General features: G+C 45.9%; 1 protein-coding gene across 1 annotated transcript; it reads right to left on the bottom strand.

Moving 5' to 3' along the window:
- Positions 1-263: 263 nt before the first annotated feature.
- Positions 264-27,025, bottom strand: TMEM258 (transmembrane protein 258). Its single transcript, XM_082270121.1, has 4 exons — positions 26,878-27,025; positions 16,594-16,703; positions 3,094-3,228; positions 264-374 (listed from the first exon to the last, which is right to left on the bottom strand). The coding sequence occupies exons 1-3, from the start codon at positions 26,878-26,880 to the stop codon at positions 3,102-3,104; spliced, it is 240 nt and encodes a 79-aa protein (XP_082126247.1). The 5' UTR covers positions 26,881-27,025; the 3' UTR covers positions 264-374; positions 3,094-3,101.
- Between the last annotated feature and the right edge of the window lie 129 nt (positions 27,026-27,154).

Raw genomic sequence — 27,154 nt, 5'->3', positions numbered from 1 at the left:
AATTTCAGATTTTGTATTTATATTTCCTTGCTACAACTGCACTGCTCTACCCTTACTTGTACCCTGTTATCTGGGTCTGATAAATCCTGTCTGCATATGAATACCCACAATATAAATATATAAATAATCCTTTGTACTCAGACTGGTGTTGTGCGTCTGTAGAAAAAGAAACAAGATTTGAGAAGAAATACAAATTATAGGCCATCTTTAACAATAAGGTGTTTTATTGTGACTGTTGAACAGTTTACTATGAAAAAAAATCTCCATGATTGAACAGTGCAATACCAATATTTTCGGCCAGTAATGGTCCCCGAACTCTCGGTAGTAGAAAAAAAAAAAAATCAAAAATATATAATCACCCCTCCAACAGGGACCTGAAAATAAAAATAAAAAATGATAAATAAGGATTTTGTTAACTGTTCACACAACAATGGGACATAGTTATTGTCTACCAAAATTAGAGGGATAAACATACAATAAGATTTGATTTTCAAAAGTAAACCATTTCGTATTTTTAGTGCTAATGTTTTTTTTCTCAACTAGGCCGGCCATATATTATACAATTTGACTTGAAATTTACCAAACCATAAAATACGATTGGGCGGCGGTGACGTGCTGAGGGAGGATGGTGGGGATATTCATGAAGTCTGTCTCCAGCCTCTTTCACACCAGAACCTCCCTTTACAGCACACTCCCCCTTATATCGGTGTCTACAATTCCCCTTTAATGAGGTCCCAGTGTGCTCAGTTTAATGTAAAAGGGACTGCTCTGTGAAGAATACACTGATATAACGGGGACTGCACTGTTATGTAAAGGGTGCACTGTGATATAAATGGGGACTGCACTGTAAACAGGGCACTGATGCAAAAGGGACTGCACTGTAAAAGGGGGCACTGTAATGTAAAGGGTGCACTGTGATATAAAAGGGGACTGCACTGTATAAGTGCCTCTGTACAGTGAAATCCCATTTATATTACAGTGCCCCTGCAGTCTGCCCCCTCCCCTTCTTTCCTCTCTAACATCAATCTCTGCCTCCCCTGCTCAGGACTCCTATCTGCAAGGCAGAGGCTGTTAACAGTCAGTGTGTCCTCTCCCAGCTTCTCCGCCCGCTAGCCCACCTGACAATGTCATCCTATCAGCAGGGGGAGCTCTCCATTCCAATCTGAAGCTCCTCCCACCCCCTGCCCTGCTGACAGGATGACCTTGTCGGGTGGGCGGAGGACCCAGGAGAGGACACATGGGTCTGGCCACACAGCAGGAGATGAGCGGCATAGCTTTCCTGTCTAACAATTGCCTGCAATCTGCTTACATTTCTCTTTCATGTGGGATGAAGATGCAGTGGTGCATTTATGCAGCTTCTGAAATACTTTCTAATCATTTTTAAATGGCACCCCCCATAATGTCCATATATACAGTGGATGTGAAAAAAGTCTGGTGTGCTAAAGTGAATTACCATAAACACAATTAGGTATTCAAAACATATACAAATGTAAACATTTCATTATATTACATATGAACTCCAACAAAGAAATATAATATATATATATATAGTGAATGAGATATAGTCCCAATTAAGAGTGGTGCCAATAGTCTGGGACATTTTCACATTTACTATTATATTCCAGACATTGGTTTATTGGTTGCAGCTTTATCTTACACTTATCAGCGGACTTTTTCATATTTAAATACAGTGGCTGGCCATGTATAAGTTGCAGATCACCCATTTTAAGCTAGTTTTGATTAAATGAAAGCAGCCCATACACAATTTTTTTTTTTTTTAATTCAACCACCAGGATGAAAAAAATAAATAATGACTCGAATAAGGGCTGCCTTCAGCAGACTATTGTACTTTAACTGTGAGAAGGTTTCCCCACTGTCAGAGTACAGTACACTGATCAGCACTGCTAGCTATAGCCTGCGGAATTGATAGAGTGGGGAAAATCCAACAGGGCGGTTGTACAGAAGTCAGCTGTTAGATCGACTCCTGGACAACCTCCCTGCCCATACATGGATGGAAATTTGCCCAGTCCATGCTGAACCAGCCACATTTTGACACATGGATGGCCGGCTTAACAGCTATCAATAGCACAGAAAACCATTGTAAGTGATAACAGGTTACTAAAAAGGTTGGCTTTACCCACTAAAATGCCCTAGCAAACAAAATAACCAATCTAATTCTAAGTTTACTTTCACTTTAAAAAATTGTTTAAAAGGCCAGGATCCTCAGTCAAATATAAAAAAAAAATCCTAAACTTTCCAGGGTGTACAGGAATGGCAAGTGTTAAAATCCTCTGATGCCCTTGTACTAACACAAGGGATGGGTAAGGAGCCTGCGGCAGAAGGGCACCAAGTGCATTTTAGCCAGCCTCACAACGTGCCCCCCCTCCAGCATCTTCTTCGAGCACATGCCCTACCCCTTGTAATAATATAGGAGTATCAGCAGATGCCACCACTGTGCCAATAGGGTAGTTAAAAAAAGTATTTAGCAATCTCCTAAATGTATTTTGACATTTCGTTCACACAGCCCCTTTAGGAGTCCACCAGCTGTATGTTTTCTCAATAAAATGGACTAGAACACCCCTTGGCCATTGTAAAAGATAACAAAACGGCTTAAATCATTCAATTTTTTATGGAAAATTTGTCAAGACAGAAATACGGGAGCTGCCATTGTGCCAAGAATTGTCGTTCAGATCACTGATTTCCCAAGAACCAAGCAGAATTAGAAGTACCTGGACACCTGATCTGCAAGCTTGTTCCAGTTCAGTGAATCATTAAGTAATGAAGCAAGAATGAAGAGGACCGCCCTGGAACCTTGAAACTTGAAAACCAAGTCAGCAATGGCAGCCTCATATATCTATCCTGACAGTTTCCCTACAATATTTAAACCTTACCTACACAGTCTCCCTAAATATTAGTTGCACAATTACCTTACCTGCAAGACCAAATTAATAAATAGCAATGGTAAGCATGTTTATGCACATTTCACCCTGATCTAATTTTCAGAAACTGAATGGCGCATTCCTAGTACAGCCATGCAATGTAAAAGTCATAGAATCATAGACATTTTTGTACTTTTCATACAACTCTTCTTACCCCTGTGGTCACACGTAGATTCCAACCCACAAAAGAAGAAACAAGACTCCAAATCCCATGAAGAGTGAGGCTACCAGTGAGATTAGCAGCTCCTTGTACACGTCTCTTGTGTATTTAGTGGAGGTCACCTCATACCTACAAGTATGCATTAAGGAAGACAACACAGCAGAAAACCAACTTATAGATTGTGTTGAATGTATACTTTAATATTCAAATATAGATTAACCACTTAAGCCCTGGAAGGTTTACCCCCCTACATGACCAGGCCATTTTTTTGCGATACGGCACTGCGTTACTTTAACTCACTATTGTGCAGTCACATGTTGCTGTACCCAAATAAAATGTATGTCCTTTTTTCCTACAAAATAGAGCTTTCTTTTGGTGGTATTTGTTTACCTGTGCAGTTTTTATTTTTTGCGGTACAAACAAAAAATACTAACCATTGACACCAATACAGTGACCAGTGCTAAAAATATTCACTGACACTGCACAAATGACACTGGCTGGTAAAGATGAATCATCTAGACCGATCAAAAGGTTAAACTGTGTGCCTAACCAGTGTTTTTTAGGTTTACTATGTGGTACTTTTACCAAGGAGTGTGCTGGATTTTATTCCCCGCTTTGCAGAGACACAAAATCCATCACTTTCCTTGCTTACATAGGCAGAGCTCTGTCCTGTCTTTCTTCTTGACGACCAGTGGGTGCCGGCGGTCATCCATTGATCACCTTTTACTGTCATTAATCGCAGCACAAGCAGCATACCCCCTGCAGGCGGAAGTGCCAGATCACGTACTAGGTACGTGATTCGTCACAGGACAGCCACTTTGCTGCCGTATAAAAGCATCATGTGGCCAGCAAGTGGTTAATCTCCAGCTGTATTCATCACTGGTCATCAAACTCATGGATTTTGCTACTGTGTTTTTCTTAATTTGACGAATTTAGGCAACAAAATTAAATAAAATGGGATTTTTAATTACTGTTAAATCCATTTTTCTGATGTTCATTGATGGACACAGCTTCAGATCTTCATAACTGTTGAGTTATACTGCCCGCTACAGGAGTAGGACACTAGGCAGAAAAAAAGTCTGGCTACACCCATGGGCATTCCCAGGGGGTATACTCCCTCTCTCTGCCATAGGCACTAGCAGTTTAGTTACAAGCAGTGTCAGAAGAATTACAACTCCACAGAGGGGTGGGTGCTGTGTCCATCAATGAACATCAGAGAAATGGATTTTATAAGTCAAAAATCCCATTTTCTCTTTCGTTCATTGACAGCTTCAGATCTTCATAACTGTTGGGACATCCCAAAGCACTGTTAACCATGAGGGGTGGGAACAGCAAAAAAATTCCCAAGACAAAAGAGTAGCCAACCAGGCAACAGGAGCTCAACCAAAACAACTGGAGCCCACCTGAAAAAAAAAAAAAAAATACAGCCTCAAAGAGGATCAGGTCCTCTCAAAAACAGCCTGCAAAACTTTGCAGCCAAAAGAAGCATCCGCAAATAACACATCCACTTTATAAAACTTTGTGAAAGTGTGCACCGACGACGAAGTGACCGCCTTGCAAACCTGCGTCACTACCGTGTGATGACAGAAAGCCTTAACAGGGAAAGGAGGAATATGACCCTTGATGGAATAGGCCTGAATCACTGTCTGTCTGATCCATCTGGAAATGGTCACAGAGGAAGCAGACAACCCTTTACGAGACCCATCCGTGAGCACAAAGAGAGAGTCTGACTTCCTGAAAGACCTCGTAGGTGCCAGGTACACCCTAATTGCCCAGGCCACATCCAAGGCATGCAAGGCAATTTCCTTCAGATGTTTAGGTCTGTGACACAGGGAAGGCAACACAAGGTCTTCATTCAAATGAAAATCAGAGACGACCTTTGGAAGGAAACAACAGACAGGGGCGAAGAACCATCTTATCTCTGTGAATCAACATGTAAGGTGAACTACAGGATAACGCTGCCAGTTCCGACACCCTGCGCGCAGAGGTGATAGCCACCAAACAAACCACCTTCTGGGACATCGTAAGCAGGGAATCTCCCACGGATTTTCAAAGGGAAGCTTCTGGAGGACCGAAAGCACCAAATTGAGGTCCCAAGGTGGCAACGGAGCCTGCACTGGAGGAACCAAATGTAGGACACCCTGAAGAAAGGTACACACCAGGGAGTGTGTGGCTAAAGGTTGTTGGAAGAAGACTGCCAAAGCCGACACCTGGCCCTTGATGGTACTCAAGGCCAATTTCTGTTCAACTCGCCCCTCCGTTGAAGGAAGCTCAAGATCTGAGCCACCAAGAAGGAGCAAGGATGAACCCCAAGAGACTCACACCACGCAATGTACGTCTTCCACTTACAATGGTCGATCCTCCTAGAAGTACATTTCCTAGCTTTGAACAGTGTAGGAATCACCGACTCAGATAAACCTCTATCCTTCAGCACCTGGTGTTCAACAGCCAAGCTGTCAAAGCCAGCGACTGTAAAGCAGGATGGAAGATCGGTCCTTGGAAAAGCAGATCCTCCCTGAGAGGAAGCTTTCGCGGAACGTCGTCGGCGACCAGCCGCACCATATCGGCGTACCAAGCCCAGGGAGGCCAGTCCTGAGCCACTAAGATGACCGGAATTCCCTTCTGCCTCGATCCTGCATAGAAGCCTTGGTAGAGGATGGAAGGCGTAAATCAGACAATACTGACCCCACGGGGCCACCAGCGTGCCTGTGGCATCCGCCAGAGGATCCCTTGACCGAGCCACAAACCTCTACACCTTTCTGTTGAGCCGAGACGCCAACAGATCCACCTCAGGGGTGCCCCACTGGAGACACAACAAATGAAACACCTCCAGATGAAGGGACCACTCCCCTTGGTCCAATGCCTGCCGACTGAGGTAATCGCTTGCCAGTTTTCCACCCCAGGAATGTGTACGGCAGAGAAGGCTTGGACGAACCATTCTGTCCACCTTAGAATGCTGGCTACCTCCAGAGCCGCCAGGACACTTCTTGTGCCCCCTTGGTGATTGACACAAGCCACGGCCGTGGCATTGTCCAATTGAATGCGCATTGGACAACCTGAAGACGATCCGTCCAATGGTCCAGACACAGTCTGATCACTGAGTTCCAAGACATTGATCAGCAGTCTAGACTCTTCCAGCATCCAGATCCCCTAAGCAGAATGCTTGACGTGGACGCCTCCCCTGTTGGACAAGCTGGCATCCGTGGTGACCCACTGTCCAATACAAGGAGAGGAAGGATTTTCCCAGGCGAAGCGCCGGAGAATGAAGCCACCATATCAGTGACTCCTTCGTTCCCCGACTCAGATTGTCCAGAGACTGCGGAGTCTTGTCCCATCTGGTCAAAATCTCCCTTTACAGGGACCTCGTACTGTGCAAACGAAACCCATGTGAAGGTAGACACAATCAGGCCCAGCACCCGCATGCAAGTGCGAAGGGATGACCATCTGTTGGACAGCAGGAGACGAATTGCAGCCTGCAATTTCTGGAGTTTGTCCAGAGGAAGGAGCACTCAGGCTAAGGCAGAGTCCTGAGTCAGGCCCAGATAGTCCAGCTTTGTGGACAGAACCAGGGCAGAATTCTGAAAATTCAGAATCCAGCCGAACTCCGCAGAGTTCGTATTGTGATCTCCAGATTTTCCACCAGAGCAGAAGGAGACCCTGCTCGCAGGAGATCAGCCCAGTACTGCGATCCCCAGTTGGCGTAGCAAAGCTAGCACCGGGGCTAAACACTCTTGTGAAGACCCGAGGCGAGACCAAAGGGTAACACCACAAACTGATAATGCTCCTCTCCCACAGCAAAGCAGAGGAAGCACTGGTAACTGACACATATTGGAATGTGAAGGTAAGCATCCTTGATGTCGATAGAGGCAAGGAAATCCCCCTGACTCAGGGATGCCACCATTATGCGAATGGACTCCATTCTGAACTTCTGCACCCGCACAAAGCAGTTCAGCGCCTTAAAGGTCCAGGATTGAACGCACCTCACCTTCCTTTCCTGGGAACTGTAAACAGGTTTGAGTAAAAACCCCGAAAATGTTCTGAAACCGGGACAACCCTTGAAGTAACAGGTCTTGTACCGCCCCAAACAGACCCTGTAAGTGGTCCGGGGACAGGCGCAAGTTGGAAGGAAAGAACCTTGCCGGAGGACAAGAAACTCGAATCTTGTAGCTGGACGGAATTACTTTGTGGACCCACTTGTCTTGCACCAGAGAAGTTCATGGGTCCGAAAACCAGCGAACACATCCCCCCACCCCCAATAGGGGTGGGGGCGCACCTTCATGCTGAAGGAGCCTTGTCCGCGGGTCTGGAGAAGCCAGCTCTCGGCTTGACAGACCATGTTCGCTTGGATCCTCCAAAGGAGACCTTGAAAGGCTTCGAGCTCTAGTCAGTGGACCCTGAGGGACGAATAAACTTCCTTTGAGCCAAAATGGAAGGCCCACATCAATGAAAAGGTTCCTTGCCCTTAGTAGCCTGCGGAAGAAAGGTGCTCTTCCCCCTTGTGAGACCTTTAATGACGTCATCCAGGGTAGCTCCAAACAGGCGAGCACCTTAAAAAGGAAGATCAGTCAAGGCCCTTTAGAAGTCTGGTCTGCAGACCAGCATTTGAGCCAAAAGACACGCCAAAGGACCACTGCCAAAACAAAGAGCCGAGCCACTAGGGGAGCCGCATCCAAAGAGGCATCACAGATAAACTGCAGCCCCTGGACCAGCTGGTCCGCCAGCTCAGCAAAGGCAGGAGGGGAGCTATTCTCCCTCCAGGTCACAGCGTAAAAGCTTAGCCCACTCGGTCAGAGTTTGTGAAACCAGGGCGATGGTGAATACCGGCCTCAGTGCCGAACCAGCCAGAGTGTATATATTGCCGGCCACAGCCTCCACTTCCTGCCTGCTGGATCCTTAAAGACCGGGGATTCTTCAACCGGAATCATGGTTGCCTTGTTCAATCTGGAAACAAGAGGGCCCACCACTGGTGGAACAGTCTACTTCTTAATAAGGGACTCCTCATAGGTGTAACACCAAGTAAAGCGCTTAGGGACCCCACAGGATGCTTTAGTCGTCCCCACTCTTTAGCGACAATTCTGTGAAAATAGGTAGGGAAAGGAAACACCTTTGCCTCTCTGGATGGCTTGTGAGTGCCAAAGGGAACCTGCCCCTCCGTCACATCTGCATCCTCGTTTTTCAAGGTCTCACACACAGATACAATCAGTGCTTCCACCAGCGCCTTTTCGTGCTCGGTTGCAGACGTGGAAGAATCATCCTCACTATCAGAGGATTCCAGGCATGTGGTTGCAGAGACCCAGCAGGTTGACCCACATCCGCGGCGGCCAAATCAGATTCAGGATCTAATGAGACTGATGAGGCAGGGGAGGGGGGGGGACTTTTTGCTAGGCTGTCGCCCGAAGACCACCTCCACTGGGACACAAAGGACTCCAGTGCTACCGTCAGTGCATCAATGGATGGCCGCCCTCCCCCCGGTCCCCATTGCCAGCATAGCGCCCTGCCCCCACACCAGGAGGTGGACCAGACCACCCAAACAGACCCAACATATGTGGAGGGGGGTAGGATGGGGGACAGATGACAAGGGAGGCGTGCCTGATGGGAAGGAGGGGGATCCGGGGGTCCGACTGTCCCAAGGAGAGACCCACGTCCACCCCAAAACCCTCCACGGGGAGAGGGGGGGGGGGGACAGCTACTCACCATACCAGGAACCAGGCAGGTACCACTCCAGACAGAACCAGTCTCCATCGAAATGGGGGGCTGTTGGCCAAGAGGAACGGATGGACTAAGGCCGAGACCCACTCATATGCGACCTTGCGAGGTATTTAACTCGCAGGCCAGCCCCTGTCCAGTGGGCCAATGTTGCAGCTGACCTATTGCGGAGCTGAGGTCTGAGCTCGCTCGCTGGCCAGACTGGGGTGACCACTGGATCTAGATTATCCAGCCTGCCAGTTGATTATAGATCTCACAAAAAAAATCCAGGAGAAAAAAATTTCTAAATCTAAAAAAGAAAAAAAATGCCAGGACCAAAGATCCCAGCAAGGAACTAGGTCCTTACACCTGATTAGGCAGAAAAAAAAATGAATTTTTTTTTTCCTGCCTAGTGTCCTACTCCTGTAGGGGGCAGTATAACCCAACAGTTATGAAGATCTGAAGCTGTGTCCGTCAATGAACGAAAGAGAAAAGATGTTTTTAAGATATGCATGTAGCACCCTCATAGTCAGGTGCTAGGTAAGGGCATTTGTGTACTTTTCTGCTTATCAGGGAGAAGGATTTCTAGTTTTGCCTGTTACATGTGTCCAGGTGTGATTCCCTTGGTCTGAGGGAGTGTCCCCACTGTATCCAATAGGGGAGCCTGTTGGACAGTGGAGGAAACCCAGCCAGTGACACACAGGCTTTTTTTGACAGTCCCAGTGGGAGGGCACAACCGCAGTGCATCCTGGGATTGTTCATAAAAGCGAAGGACACATGTGACAGGGCATCTTTGGTGGGAAGCAGAGTCCCAGGAGGAGGGTGAAGGCTGTCTCTCCTCCTGTCAGAGAGGAAGTGGTCACAGGCAGTGGGCCTAGTGGACCAGACATGTGGGGCTGAGCTGTAAGGTCCTGTGGAAGCTGACAGTGGAGATTCCTGCGAAAACCAATGTCAGTGAGTAACAGGGAGCTTGCCAGGGGTCTGCCCAGGAAGGGGACCACTCCAGGGAGAGTAAGTGGACAAAGGCCAGCACACACAGTGGGTCAGAAGGGGGGTGCCAAGATAGACCCTGAAGAGAAATTTAAAGTACTGCTCATCATTTAAAACCTTCACCTCAGTGGCAAAGTGAAGCAGCGGCCTTGCCACACACACCACAGATAGATATCCTCAAGTTGTGCATAGTGGCTAGTTGAAGTATCCCACTCATCCCTTCTCCCATCCCAGTTCCAAAATAAAATACAAAAAAAAACAAATCCCCTGGACTGTTTATTGACTGAGCTGAGGACTTAAAGCTATAAGTTCAATTGTCTGTTGCTTTGGGTTACCCAGGGGAATCCAATTTAAGCAGCTCCCATGGGGGCAGTGCTACATGCCTTATATATTAAAGTACAACTAAAGGCCTCTGTATGAGTTGACAGACATACCAAACCCTGCTACTATGTGATGCACAGTTCTCAAACTAAACCAAACCCTCCTTTGTGTCTAACATCCACCTCCCACACACTGCAGCAAACAGTGGGAAAGTTTCAGATAGAAGCAGCGCTGTCCATCTAGAAAGCAGAGGGCAGCACCTTGTGTGGCCAGGTGCTAATTGACAAGCTACAGGCTAATGAATCAGTGACAGTACTGACAGTCACACCGCCTGAAACATTTTTTTTTTTATCCTTCTGTAGCACAAGCAGGTACAGCCCACATAGTAATATAAAGTCTGCTCTGAATGCAGGATCAGCGCAGCATTGTTTGGCCCACAGCACAGGAAACTGTATTAGGTGGACTTCCCTGGAAGGTGTAACAGGTATTTGTAGGACTTTGCAGAGGGACAGAGAGAAAAACTGTACCTGCCGATGCACTTCTATATACAGCAGTTTTAAACCAAAAAACTTAATATATATCAGCTTAACACAACAATCATGAGATGTGGTGGCTGCATTCGTTTTCTTTCTTTACTGTTGGTTTTGTTTTTACTCCAGTGACCTCCTGTAATAGAGTGCCCCCACTCTGGATGGAGGAGCACAGAGGTCCCCTTTGGACAGCAGCATATTCAGTCTGGGGGCAGGAAGGGAAGGGTTAGATAGTTAGATGCATTAGCAGAATTAGATAGACTAACAAATTGAAGCCAAACTCCAGCTTACACTGCAGTTACAGCAACAGTTTTCATTACTTTAGGATAAAGGTTTTACATGAATACATGAAAGCTGATCATTGTATGAACCCCTGTCAGTGGTAAATGGTTTGTCTCAACACTCTGATACATGTACAGGAGAGTTTGTTCTGTTGAAAAACAACAGACTTAGACCGCATTCACACTGGTACGACTTGGACCGCGACTTGTCAGCCTGACAAGCCGCGGTCCTCACGCTCCTATTGTGTAGTACAGGAGCCGTTCTAATAGGAGCAACACAAGTCGCTCCGACTTAGAAAAAAGGGTCCTGTACTACTTCGGGGCGACCTGGAGGCGACTTGCATTGACTTCCATTATGTGTGCACCCTAAGTCGTAGCGACCTAATGTGAACGGAGGCTTACTGGCCAGATGAAAATAAAGGAAAGAAAGATTAAAAAAGAAAAAGAATGCAGCCATCACATCTAAGAATTGGAAAGCTGCAATATTATCAATGTGTGCTTCTGGGTTTATTACGACTTTAAAGAGGAAGTGAACCCTGCACAAAAAAATGGATATAATGCATACTAGCTCATTATAAAATACTTACCTTAGAACGAAGCCCCCACAGTGCTGCCCGCACAGTGACAGGACGGCCGACACGTACGGCCGCACTGCTTCCTGGTTTGCGTCCTCTGGCCATCTGATTGGCCGGAGGGGCAATGACATCACTCCTGTGCATGCGCGTGGGAGCCGCTGTTTACGGCACAGGGCTCTGAAGGAATGGCACGGGTGGCCGTTCCTTCAGAGCGCATGCGCCGATGACGTCATTGGCTGCATTAAAAGTAAATATCTCCTAAACGGTGCAAGTTTAGGAGATATTTACAGTACCTATAGGCAAGCCTTATTAAAGGCTTACCTATAGGTACAACTTCCTGGAGAGGGTTTATAACCTCTTTAAGTGCTTCAGAACATATTTTCTTTTAAAATAATGAGGGGATAATTCTATATAGAGTTCCTTTAGGATCGTCTAATTCACTTGCTGCATTTCCCATAACAAATGATCATGAGAATAACCAATTCATCAGTTTTTCCATTAGCCTGATTATTTCCATACTGATCTGTGGACACAATTGTAGAATACAGGCAATCATGATTTGAGAATAATTATCTTCTGCGCGCACCATTCTTGATACTTAAAGTGTTACTAAACCCAAAAACATTATATATTGCAACTTTTCAATCCATAGATTTGGTAGCTGCATTCGTTTTCTTTTTTAGGTTTTCCATTTATTTCCATCTGGTAATCCAGTCAGTAGGTGTAATTTTTTTAACTTCCTAGAACAGACCAAACTGTCCAAAGTGGCAGGTAGCAGGTTGACACAAATCATTTAACATTAACAGGGGTGCTTACAGTGATCAGCTTTTGTTTATTTTAAACCTTTAAGGCCCTTTTCGCACAATCAGACCCATCGGGTTTGCCTGACTGTTTTTTAGGCAGACCCAATCGGGCCACCCATTGACTTTTAGGCTCCATTCACACCTGAGAGTATTGTTTTCAGGCTTTTTTTGGGGGCGTTTATCACAGGTGTTTAGAGGCAGGCATTGACATCTAACAGAAACGCATGTAATCTGCCAAAAAATAAGCTCCTATACTTTTTTTGAGCTTCAGATGACAAAATGCTCATATGTGAACAGGGGCCATTGAAATGAATGGGATTTTGCTTGATGGGCGTTCTGAGACTTCAGAGATGAGCGTTTTAGGAAAAACGCTCAGGTGTGAACAGGGCCTTATGGTGAGGTGGATGTCAGGGGACATGTGCCTGCTGACACCCGCCTGGTATCCGATCCGACAAGATCTGCTGAAAACAGACGGATAGCAATAGGTTCGCCATCTGCCCAGCGGGTCGGATCGGATTAATACGAACAAGCTGTCTGTTTTCATCCAATCTTCCCATAGAGGAGAGCAGAACTCTGACAGGTCCGTCTCTGCACAGTGAGTGGAGACGGACCTGTCATCCACCTGCTAAGCGGGGATCAAGGGAGCGATCCCTGCTGAGCAAGCCGAGTCTGTCCAAATGGATCCGCCACATGTGAAAGGGGCCTTATCCCAAAAGAAAAAAACTGGTAGCTGTAACTGTTTAGAAAGTGATAGCCTGAATTTGACTTCAATTTGTTAGTCAAATCCATCTAAATCTGCTAGTGCAACTTACACTACGCTCTCCTCAGACTGACAATGTTGCTATCCAAAAGGTGTCTCCATTGCGCCGCCATTCAGAGTGGAGAAACTCTGAGGCAGCCTTTCTCAACCTTTTCAACACAGAGGAAATCCTTGAAAATAAATTTCTGGTCTTTGAGAACCCCTTCTAAAAACTAGAAATCTACAACTCATGACACATTATGTGACAGTCAGTGGGAAGAATGCTCCTTACTCTTGTCATCATTGGGAAGAATGACCCCCTTACAGAGAGCTAAAAGGAACAATGGTGTCATTGGAAACTTATCTGAGGATTCCCTTTTGCTCAAGGAACCCCTAGCAACCTCAGGAGGAACCCTGTTGGGAAACCCTGCCTTAAGGGCTCATGTACACAGGGCACTGAACACTAGAAACGGACAACGAATAACCGAAGGTGAAAAACGTTACTTTTACAGCTCCTGCATACCGAGTTTATGTGAGGGTAGCAGTGGTTATGAGCAGTTTTTTTTAAAGATAACCTCAGGAGACCTCCTAAATGCCCACAAATGCTTATAAAAACGTGCATAAAATCGGTTTACAATTAGGGATCGACCGATTATCGGCAATGCCAATATATCTAGGGCCGATCTGCACTTTCCCCGATATATATCGGAATCGGCCCCTGAGGTTACCGATATCGCTGATATTTTGGGAAAGTGCTTGTACCGGAGTGATGACTGCAGCTAGAGATATCACCCTGGTACCAGTGTCCATAGCCGACGGTCGGCTGTCTTGTAATGACAACTGATGCGGCTGAGAAGCCGCTCCACTGTCATTACTAAGGATAATCGAACTTTTGAAAAGTTCGGTTCGGCCAGAACATCCGAACTTCCCGAAAGTTCGGCCCGGATTTCAGAACCCCATTGAAATCAATGGGACCCGAACTTCGGTAATCAAAAAACACAATTTTTAAGCCCTAAAACCCAATAAATGCCCCTAAAAAGTGCCTAGGGTTCTGGGTCATGCCCCATTAACTATTAATCACACAAAAAAAAAACTTCTTAAAAATTGTCATTTTTGATTAAAAAAAAGCCAATTATTGAAAAAAATTAAAAAAAAAAAAAAAAAAAAAAAAGAAGATTTTTTGATTTTGACTTTGGATTTAGTATCTGGGGGGGGGGGGGTCTAAAAGGTGTGCATGTGAAGTTTCAGCTCTGTAGCATGTCCAGAACCATGAAAAAAAAAAAAAAAAAGATAATTTTTCAGTAGAACAGGGATGTGGGACCCTCCTTAAACACCTATATGATCTTTTTTTCTGGTTCTGGACATGCTACAGAGCTGAAACTTCACAGGTACACCTTTTAGGCCCCCCAGTCACAAAAACACACAAAAAAAGTTCTTAAAAATTGTCATTTTTGATAAAAAAGCCAATTATAGAAAAATTAAAAAAAAAAAAAAAAAAAAGAGAGATTGATTTTTAGTATCTGGGGGGTCTAAAAAGTGTACATGTGAAGTTTCAGCTCTGTAGCATGTCCAGAACCATAAAAAAAAAGATTGTTTGTATTAGAAAACTTTCAGCACAGGAGGTTGGCTTCGCTGCTGTAACACCTTGCCGGTTTAATAGAAGGCATTTTTTTGGGTTCTTTGCAGTCAGGAAAAACATCTGAACTTGTGTATAGTGGTACTGTGCATCACAAGTTCAGATGTTTTGCCTGCCTCCAAAAACCCCCAAAAAATGCCAGCAAAAACACACTGGGCATTTTTTTTGACGCTAGCGTTTTTTTTTGGCATTTTTGGGGGTTCTTTTGAGGCAGGCAAAACATCTGAACTTGTGTATAGTGGTGTATATACACACATCCATATATTTATATACACACCTAGACATATATAGGTGTGATAGTAGCAGAAATATATTACTGTAAATGATTTCATTAGCGCAAGCATATATTTCTGCTACTATCACACCTATATATGTCTAGGTGTGCATATACACAAGTTCAGATGTTTTGCCTGCCTCCAAAACCCCCCAAAAAATGCCAGCAAAAAACACACCTGTGCATTTTTTTTTTTTTGACGCTATCGTTTTTTTGGCATTTTTTTGGGTTCTTTTGAGGCAGGCAAAACATCTGAACTTGTGTATAGTGGTATATATACACACATAATTATATGTATATAGACACCTAGCCATATATAGGTGTGATAGTAGCAGAAATATATTACTGTAAATGATTTCATTAGCGCAAGCATTTATTTCTGCTACTATCACACCTATATATGTCTAGGGGTATATATACAGACATATATGTGTATATATACCCCCTATACACATGTTCAGATGTCATGTCTGACATCAAACATGTCCTCAAAAAAGCACTGGCAGTGGCAGCCCCTGCAGCATGAAAAATGCTTGGCTGGTGAGAAGCCATATTCCTGTGCCGAAGCAATTCAGAGAAATGATCATTTCTCTATAGCGGTCACCCTGCTATGGAAGGGTTTTGTCACCCTGCCATAGCAGTCACTGCCAGTTAACCCTACACTACACTACGGTCCCCTTACACTTAACACTTTCCCTACAGAAACTAAATTTTTGAAGCTAACTTAAGTGTAAAGGAGCACTCTAACTACACTAGATATCCCTTTCCTGACACTAATAAAATGCTAAATGACACTTTTCAAGTAAAATTAACAGAACTGCTTCCACTCTCTTCCATGTCCAGTATAACAATGCTAGGAATATGGCGGGGGCGATCTTATATACTGGGGGGCGTATTCACTAATGATTGGTCTAGGGACCCCCTAGTCACTCCAATCACATTCCTAGCATTCTCCTGCCCCCTCAATTGGCTTTTGCTAATGGTTCTGGTCCAATCACGGGCTTTTAAAGCCCATTTCCTGAAGCACGGCATTTTGGTCGGTTCTGGTTGCCGAATTCCGAACTTTTTGGGCAAAAAGTTCTAAATTCGGCCGAACCTCGAACACCCAATGTTCGGGCCGAACCGATGGTGGACCCGAACCGTTCATCCCTAGTCATTACAAGGAGCGGGAGGGGACGTCTCCCCCCCCTCCCGCGGCTCGCCCGGGTCTCCCATCCTACTGGGAGACCCAGGCATCCTAACTGCACGGCCGCTGAAGAGAAGACCAGATCAAAGCCACATTCGGCTCCGATCGGGTCTCCATGTAAAAACCCGGAAGTGATGTCATGACTTCACTTCCGGGTACTCGGCAGCAAATTCAAAAAAATGCGAGCATTCAAAAGAGCCAAACTTGGCGTCTTGAATGCTTTTAAGTGCAGAGGAGGGGTTTGGGGCCTTTTAGAGTACCTGTGGAAAAAAAAAAAAAGCCCAAAAATGGAAAACTAATGCAACCACCACATTAGGGATTAGTATACTGCAATTCATTGCATTTGTGTTTATTAACACTTTGAGCAGAAATAAAAATCTGGTCTTTAAACAGGTTTGCACTTCACAACCTGTAATATGGCGTAAAGCCTCTTCCCCTGCCCTCCGGATAGATCATAGCACACTAAAAGGATACACAAAGAACCAAGCTGTGAAAAACATCCCGATTGCCATTAAGACAACTGTGAGGTGCGGGAACACTGCCGGGTTTACCGGACTTGTATATCGGCTCATTGCTTCCAACTCCTGAAAACAGAAAATGTCAAGTTTGAGAAGGTAAGAGAAAAAAAATTTACATTACAGCAATTCATAAAACACACATTTTACTAATTAAAACTGAATTCCAGAATGAGCAAATATTGTTTAATACAAAAGTCATGTATTCCTACTTGAATCTCGGTGTGCTTTGTGTATTTCTAACAGATCTGTGCAGTCATCCCGTGTGAGGCTTTGCTTTGTGCAGGAACTTCCTGTAATAAAGACCGCCTACTGCTGCTCGCCCTCCGTGTACAGGGTAACTGGTCTGGTCTCTGCCCATTCCTGTCATAAAGACTGCCTACTGCTGCTCGCCCTCCTTGTGCAGGGTAAATGGTCTTGTCTCCGCCCCTTCCGATCATAAACACAGCCTACTGCTGCTCTCTCTCCTTGTCCAGGGTGACTGGTCCTGTCTCCGCCCCTTCCTGCATGCTGCATTTGTTTATATACAGGACAGTGATGACACCATTGATGCTTTTACAAGGTAATATCTGGATTTACAAAGACATTTGGTGCACACAAGTGGATTTATATCTAGAGATGCACCGTAATTTCTAGAGATGCGGCCAAAATATATCAGCCAAAAATGGGGTTATCAACATTTTGTGGATAAGAGAAAAAAGGTGTCAATAACGGCACCAAAAATACACGCAACTTTGGCGTGATTTTACTGTGCTTATGGTGTGTTTCTCATAGGTCATGTGATCAAAAAACACATCAAAAGCATAACATGGGTGCTTTATTGATGCTCTCTTACTGTGCTTTCAATGCATTTCAGCAGGGAGGTATGTTTGTTTTTACTGACCAAAAATGCGGCAAGCAGGATTTTTAAAACCACAACGAAAGCGCAGTGGACCAGTATAAAGACATACAGTCAGGTCCATAAATATTGGGACATGGACACAATTCTAATCTTTTTGGCTCTATTCACCCACCACAATGGATTTGAAATTAAAAACAAGATGTGCTTTAACTGCAGACTTTCAGCTTTAATTTGAGGGTATTTACATCCAAATCAGGTGAACGGTGTAGGAATTACAACAGTTTGTATATGTGCCTCCCACTTTTTAAAGGGACCAAAAGTAATGGGACAGATTAACAATCATAAATCAAACTTTCACTTTTTAATACTTGGTTGCAAATCCTTTTCAGTCAATTACAGCCTGAAGTCTGGAAAGCAAAGACATCACCAGACGCTGGGTTTCATCCCTGGTGATGCTCTGCCAGGCCTCTACTGCAACTGTTTTCAGTTCCTGCTTGTTCTTGGGGCATTTTCCCTTCAGTTTTGTCTTCAGCAAGTGAAATGCATGCTCAATCGGATTCAGGTCAGGTGATTGACTTGGGCATTGCATAACATTCCACTTCTTTCCCTTAAAAAACTCTTTGGTTGCTTTCGCAGTATGCTTCGGGTCATTGTCCATCTGCAGTGTGAAGCGCCATCCAATGATTTCTGAAGCATTTGGCTGAATATGAACAGATAATATTGCCCGAAACACTTCAGAATTCATCCTGCTGCTTTTGTCAGCAGTCACATCATCAATAAATACAAGAGAACCAGTTCCATTGGCAGCCATACATGCCCACGCCATGACACTACCACCACCATGCTTCACTGATGAGGTGGTATGCTCTGGATCATGAGCAGTTCTTTTCCTTCTCCATGCTCTTCTCTTCCCATCACTCTGGTACAAGTTGATCTTGGTCTCATCTGTCCATAGGATGTTGTTCCAGAACTGTGAAGGCTTTTTTAGATGATGTTTGGCAAACTCTAATCTGGCCTTTCTGTTTTTAGGCTCACCAATGGTTTACATCTTGTGGTGAACCCTCTGTATTCACTCTGGTGAAGTCTTCTCTTGTTGATTGTTGACTTTGACACACATATACCTACCTCCTGGAGAGTGTTCTTGATCTGACCAACTGTTGTAAAGGTTGTTTTCTTCACCAGGGAAATAATTCTTCGGTCATCCACCACAGTTGTTTTCCATGGTCTTCCGGGTCTTTTGGTGTTGCTGAGCTCACCGGTGCGTTCTTTCTTTTTAAGGATGTTCCCAACAGTTGGTTTGGCCACACCTAATGTTTTTGCTATCTCTCTGATGGGTTTTTGTTTTTTCAGCCTAGTGATGGCTTGCTTCACTGATAGTGACAGCTCTTTGGATCTCATATTTAGAGTTGACAGCAACAGATTCCAAATGCAAATAGCACACTTGAACTGAACTTTTATCTGCTCCTTGTAAATGGGATAATGAGGGAATAACACACACCTGGCCATGGCAGCCAATTGTCCCATTACTTTTGGTCCCCCTAAAAAGTGGGAGGCACATATACAAACTGTTGTTAATTCCTACACCGCTCACCTGATTTGGATGTATATACCCTCAAATTAAAGCTGAAAGTCTGCAGTTAAAGCACATCTTGTTTAACCTCCTGCCATCCGCGCTACAGCCTATATACGGCTGCAGCGCGGACTCGAATTTTCGGGAGGCCGTTTTTAAACGGCCTCCCAGTGACACGCCCCCCCGCGCGCGCGCATCGGTGGGAATCTGTGTCGGTCGTGTCCCTTGGACACAGCCGATCACAGATCGTGGTGAATGGCCAATCACAGCGGCCATTCACCACGTGATCAAGCCGTCCAATGAGAGATGATCTCATATGTAAACATATGAGATCATCTCTCATCGCCGGCGCTCCTTCCTCACACAGAGCCTGCGTGTGAGGAAGGAGGGAGAGCTGCACAGCGCCGGGGACACAGAAAAAAGTAATCAGGGCACCGATCACCAGTGCCCTGATTACTAGAGGTACACCAAACACACCTTCAATGCCCACAGTGCCCACCATCAGTACACCCCATCAGTGCACACAATCAGTGCCCATAGTGCTGCCAGTCAGTGCCCATCAGTGCCTGCTCATCTAGGCACTGATGAGAACTGACTGGCAGCACTATGGGCACTGAGTGTGGGCACTGATGGTGCTGCCCATCAGTGCTCATCAGTGCCGCCCATCAGTGCCCATCAGTGCCACCCGCCAGTGCCCATCAGTGCCACCCGCCAGTGCCCATCAGTGCCACCCGCCAGTGCCCAGCAGTGCCCAGCAGTGCCACCTCTCAGTGCCCAGCAGTGCGGCATATTAGTACCTCCTCATCAGTGCCACCTCATCAGTGCCACCTCAGCAGTGCCCATAAGTACAGACTATCAGTGCAGACTATCAGTGCCCATCAGTGCCGCCTCATCAGCGCACATCAGTGAAGGAGAAAAATGTATTTATTTTAAAAATTTACTCGCAAAAAATAAGAAAAACATTTTTTTTTTCAAAATTTTCTGTCTTTTTTCTTTTTTTTTTTTATAAAAAATAAAAAACCCAGAGATGATTAAATGCCACCAAAAGAAAGCTCTATTTGTGTGAAAAAATGCTAAAAATTTTATATGGGTACAGTGTAGTATGACCGCGCAATTGTCATTCAAAGTGTGCGAGCGCTGAAAGCTAAAAATTGGTCTGGATGGGAAGGGTGTTTAAGTGCACAGAAGGCAAGTAGTTAATTTCAAACCATTGTGGTGGTGTATAGAGCCAAAAAGATTAGAATTATGTCGATGTCCCAATATTCATGGACCCGACTGTACATAGAATTTGAAGGGATACATTTTTCTTCAGCTTTTCTTGCACTAAAAAAGGTGCCAACCCCAGACAGGTTCTGCTAATTTGTCCCAGGTTCTCTTCCTGTCTGGGTCCCCAGGCAGCCAGGCCTTATCTTGGTTGTATTGCTGATTAAACTTGAATGGGGTGCAGGGAAAATTTAGGAATACGAGATAAGAGCCAGAGGCTGGAGCCGCTGGGCTCGTGCATGGCGCTAAAACGAATGGGCGACAATAGGAAAAAGAACTGAGGAAGCAGCCTAGGGTGGCCTGTTTTAAACTTGTGTGCTTGTGTTTCCTGCAGGAGGTGGAGCCTATCTCTCATGTGACCGTCCTGGAGGATGACTAGGGAAAAGGGGGGTTCTAGGGGGGCACTGCAAGAAAGAAGGTTTTTCACCTTAAAGAGGAAGTAAACCCTGTGTGTTTTTTCCCCCTCTGAAAGTTAAATGCATAATGTGCTAGTATGCATTGCATACTAGCACATTATGTGACACTTACCTCCAAACGAAGCCCTCGTCGTCCCCACTGGAGGCCGCATCCATTTTCAGCCATCTTCCTTCCTGGTCTGCAGACTCCGGCTATGCTATTATGCACGTGGGAGCCACCGGTCACGACACAGCGTTCTGAAGAAATGACACGGGGGCCGTTTCTTCAGAGCGCATGTTGCCAATGACATCATCGGCTCCATTCGAAGTAAATATCTCCTAAAAGGTGCAGGTTTAGGAGATATTTTAAGTACCTATAGTAGGGCTGGGCGATTTTGCCTTAAAAAAAAAATCTTTGATTTTTAAAGAAAAATTCGAGTTTCGATTCGATTTTTGATTTTTTTTTCAATACACTTAAAAAAATGACTGCAGACATCAGATATAGTGTCAAAAGTGCAACTTTATTGCTATGATTGTCCTCAAGAGTTAAAATGCGTAGAATCCCAAAACAAAAAGTAAATGAGGCTCTGGTTACGCGGGGCGGGGGCTGGCTCATATCGCGCTATGGTAACGCACAAGGACTGCGTGGAATGAGGGGCGCTGAGCGGGGAGGGAAGGCTCACAGGAGGAGAGCTCACACCTGTGTGGAGGACTGAGGAGAAGCGCTGTACAGGTGTGGCTAGTCTCTGTACCTATCACAGCCCCTGTACAGGTATAACCCCGCCTCCCCTCAGACGCACCGCCCGCTTCCTCTCCCGGCAGCTGACGTCACATCCAGGCCTGGCGGTGGCCGCTGATTGGCTCGTTCCTTGTAGACTCTGAGCAGAGATGGCAGCGGCGGTGGTCCGGTTACTGGGGAGTTCTCGGTGTGTTGTGGCCGGTTCCCGGGCCTGGCTGTGCGTTGTGCAGCGGACTAGGAGCTGGCTGGAGCCCAGTGCGGCCCGCCTGTACAGGTAAGTGTCCCGCATGCAGGCCATGGGGGCCCCTGAGTGACCTCTAGTGTGTGTGTACTGTCGGCGGGGGCTGGCTCATATCGCGCTATGGTAACGCACAAGGACGAAACGTGGAAATGTCAGAAAAAACTATTGTGGCAAAAAACTCGAGTTTGCAAAATAAAAATCGTTTTACTCTACAAAATCGATAAATCGTTTTTTTGCCCAGCCCTAACCTATAGATAAGCCTTAATAAAGGCTTACCTATAGGTAAAAGTTAAAAAGTAGGGTTCACAACTACTTTAATGCATAGAATGCATTAAGGTGAAAAACTACAATCCCTTTAAGAAGAACCCTGCTGCTCCAGACCTTTATCTCCTTACCAGCAACCTGCTGAGCACCTCCCTCCCAGGGATTGGCTGAGACCACATAAATATTCAGGCTCGGGGTCCGCCTATCCCAACCTACTAGAAGGCAGGGAGAAGTAGTTGAGCCTGCAGCCTGTGAAACCCAGAACAGCCAAAAACAACTGCTCTGACCTTTTTCAAACCGACTAATTGTAACCTGAACCTCTTTAGCAACCTATTCTAGGAGGGCTCTACATTTGCAACACAACCAGCTGCATGGATCGAGGGCCATAAATCGATTTTATAGGTCAGGGAACAGCGATGAGAGGTAAAGAACCACTGTCAGGTTTTCAATGGAGATTTGCTTTACTTGCACCGATCACTAATGTCATAAGGACTAAAAGTGAGGGGAAATCCAACATTATCAATTGCCACAAGAAGAGGAATATAGGGGTAAAACTTCCAAGGGGGGCATTTGTCCCTGTGACAACAAAGGCTCCATTCATGTTTGGTGTTTTACTGATCGCTGGGATTCTGCCCACCATCTCAAATTGCACTACAATCTCAAAAACGCATGTTTGGGTGCCACCCATTTTCAAGGACACCTAAACACAGTGTGGTTTTGCTACGCAGATCGTGCTAAACTGCAACACGTGCAACTCCTTCTTTTTGGGGTGGCAAGCTTTTGCTTGCTGCAGTTTTCTGCGATAATCGCGTTTTAGGTGCCATTGAAAATGAATGACACCCGAACGTGCCTTTTGTGATTGGAGATTGAAAATCACTGCGATTCTGCCTACGATCCCAAAACACCAAATGTAAATGGAGCCTAAGAGGTGATTTCCCTAAGGCTCCGTCAGCAGACTCCATGCTGCTCAGCGGGGATCAGTGTGGCAGCTCCCTCTCCGCTCTGTGTGCAGAGAGGGAGGTGTCAGAGCCCCATGCATCTCTATGGGGGAATCTGATGAGAGCGGACCGCCTGTCTGCTCCCATCCGATCCCATCCCCTGGATTTCTCCGCTGACATCCGCTGCCCCATAGGGATGCATGGAGGATCCGATCAGATCCACCTAAAAAACTGACAGGCGGATCTGATCGGATCGTTCGTGTGAAAGTACTTCTAGAACAATTTTTTTTTTTTAATTTTTTTAAATAACGAACATCTCTATACTCACCTGCAGCACCAAACCGCCTATTTCTGGGTCCCATGATGGCACTCCTGGCTCCTCCTCTCTGTCCAGTGCCCCCATGAAAGCCGTCTCCCATAGGGGCACACATGCATGCTCGCTCCCGACACAGACAGCAGGACTACCCCCCCCCCCCCTCCCCGCTGGCTTTGATTGACAGCAGTGGGAACCAATGGCCCCTGGTGCCCCAGTCAGTGAGACCCAGAAGAGAGGGGAGAGAAGAGGTACAGAAATGTACATTACTGGATCGAATGAGGGCTCAGGTGAGTAAAAAAATGGGGGGGGGGGGGATATTGATGATGCCTAAACATTTTTTTACCAAATTGCAAGGAATGCATTAGGGTAAAAAATGTTTTGGCTTTATAACCGCTTTAAAGTGATTATAAATGATCACCTTGTAGAACATCCCATTCAGTTTAAAATGAAAGGCAAAACATCTGTGTATAGATAAAAAAAAAAAAAAAAAAAAAACCACACATTATAAATACCTTTTTTCCCCCTCATATTCCCTCTGTTCTTACCTGTAGGGCTCTTTCACACGGTCCTCCTCCGTAGGCGGATCCGTGCTGCTCAGCGGGGATCGATCCGCGATCCCCGCTGAGCCGGCGGATGACAGCTCCGTCTCCGCTTGCAGTGCGGAGAGGGAGGTGTCACAGCCCCCGCTGCCCTCTATGGGGAATCGGATGAGAGCGGACCGCCTGTCTGCCCTCATCCGATCCGATCCCCAGGACGGATGGAAAATAGGGTTTCCATCTGTCCGGATTTCACGGACAGGATCGGATGCGGAAGGCAGAGGGTGTAACTATGTAACTATGTAACTATATGTCACCGCTGACATCCGCTGCTCCATAGGGCTGAATGGGGCATCCGATCAGATCCACCTAAAAAACTGACAGGCAGATCTGATCGGATCGCCTGTGTGAAAGAGCCCTAAGAGCTTTAAGGAGGAGAAACAGCAGTGCACTAATCTTCTCAGTGAAAGGCAATGCAGTGGAGGCGCCAGGATAAGTCTGATCATTGGAGGAGAGCAGCCCGAGTTCCTAGCACAGATAGAGAACTGACCATGCTAAGCTCTCCTGCTTAGTGTGGTCTGTTTTTTTTTTTAAATAGGAAAGCAGAGGGACTGGCAGGAACACCAAGGATTTCACACAAACCAAGTAATACAAAGAACAGGAGACTTTCTCATAAAAGTACATGGTACAGCAGACACAACAAAAGCTTTAGGTCTAAATGACAGGAACTGCGGGGAAACAAAACACGGGACAGCACAAAATAAAAAAAAAACCTGACAGCAGTTTTAACCCTCTCCTAGTTTATCCAAATGGAAAAGGGTGGCTATGTCCGTTCTCCATAGGAACAGCCGCTTTCCTTTACTCTCACCTGAGATGGACTAAGACCACAACAAATAGAAATAAGAGGGGAATGGAGAGGTTCAGGAGCTCATGGAAGACATTAGAAAGAGGCAGAAAAACAGCAGAAACAATGTAATGACAAATAGAATACAGGGCTATTAAGTAGTAGATGTGTAAGAAATATTTTTGGAGAATAAGGATATCAGAGTCACTTCAAAGTGGACCTTCTCCCTAAATTAATGCGTTTGTTACCCAGCATATTATATTCCTGATATGTGTCTGCTGTACCATGTACTTGTATAAGAAAGTATCCTGTTCTTTGTATTGCTTCCCTTATGTGAAATCCCTGGTGTTCCTGCCAGTCCCTCTGCTCTCCTATTAAAACTGACCACACTAAGCAGGAGAGCACACCATGGTCGGTTCTCTAGCTATGCTGGGAACTCTCCTCCAATGATCAGACTTGTCCAGACACCCCCCCCCCCCCCCCGCTGCACAGCTATTCACTGGGATACACAGTGTGGTGCTGCTTCTCCTCCCCCAGATCCTATGCAGCTGAGAACAGAGGGAATGTGATCGTTTATTAAAAAAAAAAAAAGTAAAAAAAGTTATTTATAATGGTTTTTTTTTTTTATATGCATAAACAAATGTTTTGCCTTTCATTTCTATTTTAAAATAAATGAGTTTTTTTTTTCTTTTTTACAAGGTAAGTTTACAATAACCTGTAATTCTGCCCCCCTCACATTTGGATTGGATTAATTTTATTTATTTTTTCTAATTTAACCACTGTCAATTTGTACATTTTTCACACACAGTAAAATATGCATTTTTTTTTTTTGCAAGAAAATGACTTAGAACGCCAAAACATTATATATTATCTTAAAAAAAAGGAGGTTGCTGCATTTTTTAAATGTAATTAGCAATATTTACACGGCCAATAATCAAATGCAAATGTTTAGAAAAAAAAAACACTATAATGACTTTTAGTGCACAAAAACACAACAGAATCCCAACTTTTTGGTAAAATATTAAAGACGATGTTATGTTGAGTAAACGGATACCAAACATGTCAAAATTTAAAGTAATCATCGCTTACAGATTTATTTGTCCCAAAAGAGATGAGGGAACGGAATGTCCCTGGATCTCCTCTGCTCAGCTGCTTACCATGGTCCTGGGCTCCCTGGGGGGATGGGAGGGTCTGGAAAATACAGCTGGCAGTGGTGGGGAACAACTGCGCAAATGTGGGTTTCCTACGCATGCGCAGTGATGAGCAGCAATGGGAAATCTGGCGCATTTGCAGATGTGTGAAGAATCCGAGGTAAACAAAAGGGAAGAGAAGTTCCTTTTTACCTGTACGGCAGACACAGCCGGCCAATGTTACACGTGTACGGCAGACACGGCCGGCCAATGTTACGCGTGTACGGCAGACACGGCCGGCCAATGTTACGCGTGTACGCCAGACACAGCCGGCCAATGTTACGCGTGTACGCCAGACACGGCCGGCCAATGTTACGCGTGTACGGCAGACACGGCCGGCCAATGTTACGCGTGTACGGCAGACACGGCCGGCCAATGTTACGCGTGTACGGCAGACACGGCCGGCCAATGTTACGCGTGTACGGCAGACACGGCCGGCCAATGTTACGCGTGTACGGCAGACACGGCCGGCCAATGTTACGCGTGTACGGCAGACACGGCCGGCCAATGTTACGCGTGTACGGCAGACACGGCCGGCCAATGTTACGCGTGTACGGCAGACACGGCCGGCCAATGTTACGCGTGTACGGCAGACACGGCCGGCCAATGTTACGCGTGTACGCCAGACACGGCCGGCCAATGTTACGCGTGTACGCCAGACACGGCCGGCCAATGTTACGCGTGTACGCCAGACACGGCCGGCCAATGTTACGCGTGTACGGCAGACACAGCCGGCCAATGTTACGCGTGTACGGCAGACACAGCCGGCCAATGTTACGCGTGTACGGCAGACACAGCCGGCCAATGTTACGCGTGTACGGCAGACACAGCCGGCCAATGTTACGCGTGTACGCCAGACACAGACGGCCAATGTTACGCGTGTATGGTAATGATGATGTGTATAAGGAGATGGGTAATGGTCAGTCTGGAATGTTCTCCTATGTCAGGAGTGCAGAGGGCCCAATGTCTCTGCATAGATTCCCTCACACAGTCATGGCTCCCTGTACTATAATATGAGAAAAGAACTCCCTATTGGTATCCCCCAGCCCCGCACACCTCGGAGGGTGACAAGTCGCACACAGCCCCCCGAAAACTCCCCTCCTCACCATGTTGCCGGTGACACCTCTCCCGGTACAGCCACGTCTCTCCCAATCAAAACGGGGTCAGAGGTCACCGCACTGAATCCTGGGAGCGAAATGTAGCTGTGCGCATGAGCGCTGACTGAGAGGCCCGTCATCCAACATCATCCAATCAGAGCGCGGCTCCTAGAATTCTCTTTCCAACCACAATATGGCGGCGTTTCCTGAGTGTCTGGTTTAGTGAACGGCCAATGACAGAGCGGATCTGGGCAGCTCAGCCAATCGGCGTTCTTACTGCGTCCTA

The sequence above is a fragment of the Pelophylax lessonae genome (assembly GCF_965119305.1).
Source record: "Pelophylax lessonae genome assembly, chromosome: 10".
Lineage (NCBI taxonomy): Eukaryota > Metazoa > Chordata > Amphibia > Anura > Ranidae > Pelophylax > Pelophylax lessonae.
This window is presented reverse-complemented; position numbering and strand designations above follow the sequence as displayed.

Bases quoted from the DNA above. Each gene is read 5' to 3' on its own strand.
- TMEM258 (XM_082270121.1), bottom strand. The intron at 3,229-16,593 runs GTATCCTTTTAG...GCATACTTGTAG, and splicing joins TTCACAGCTTGGTTCTTTGT to GTATGAGGTGACCTCCACTA.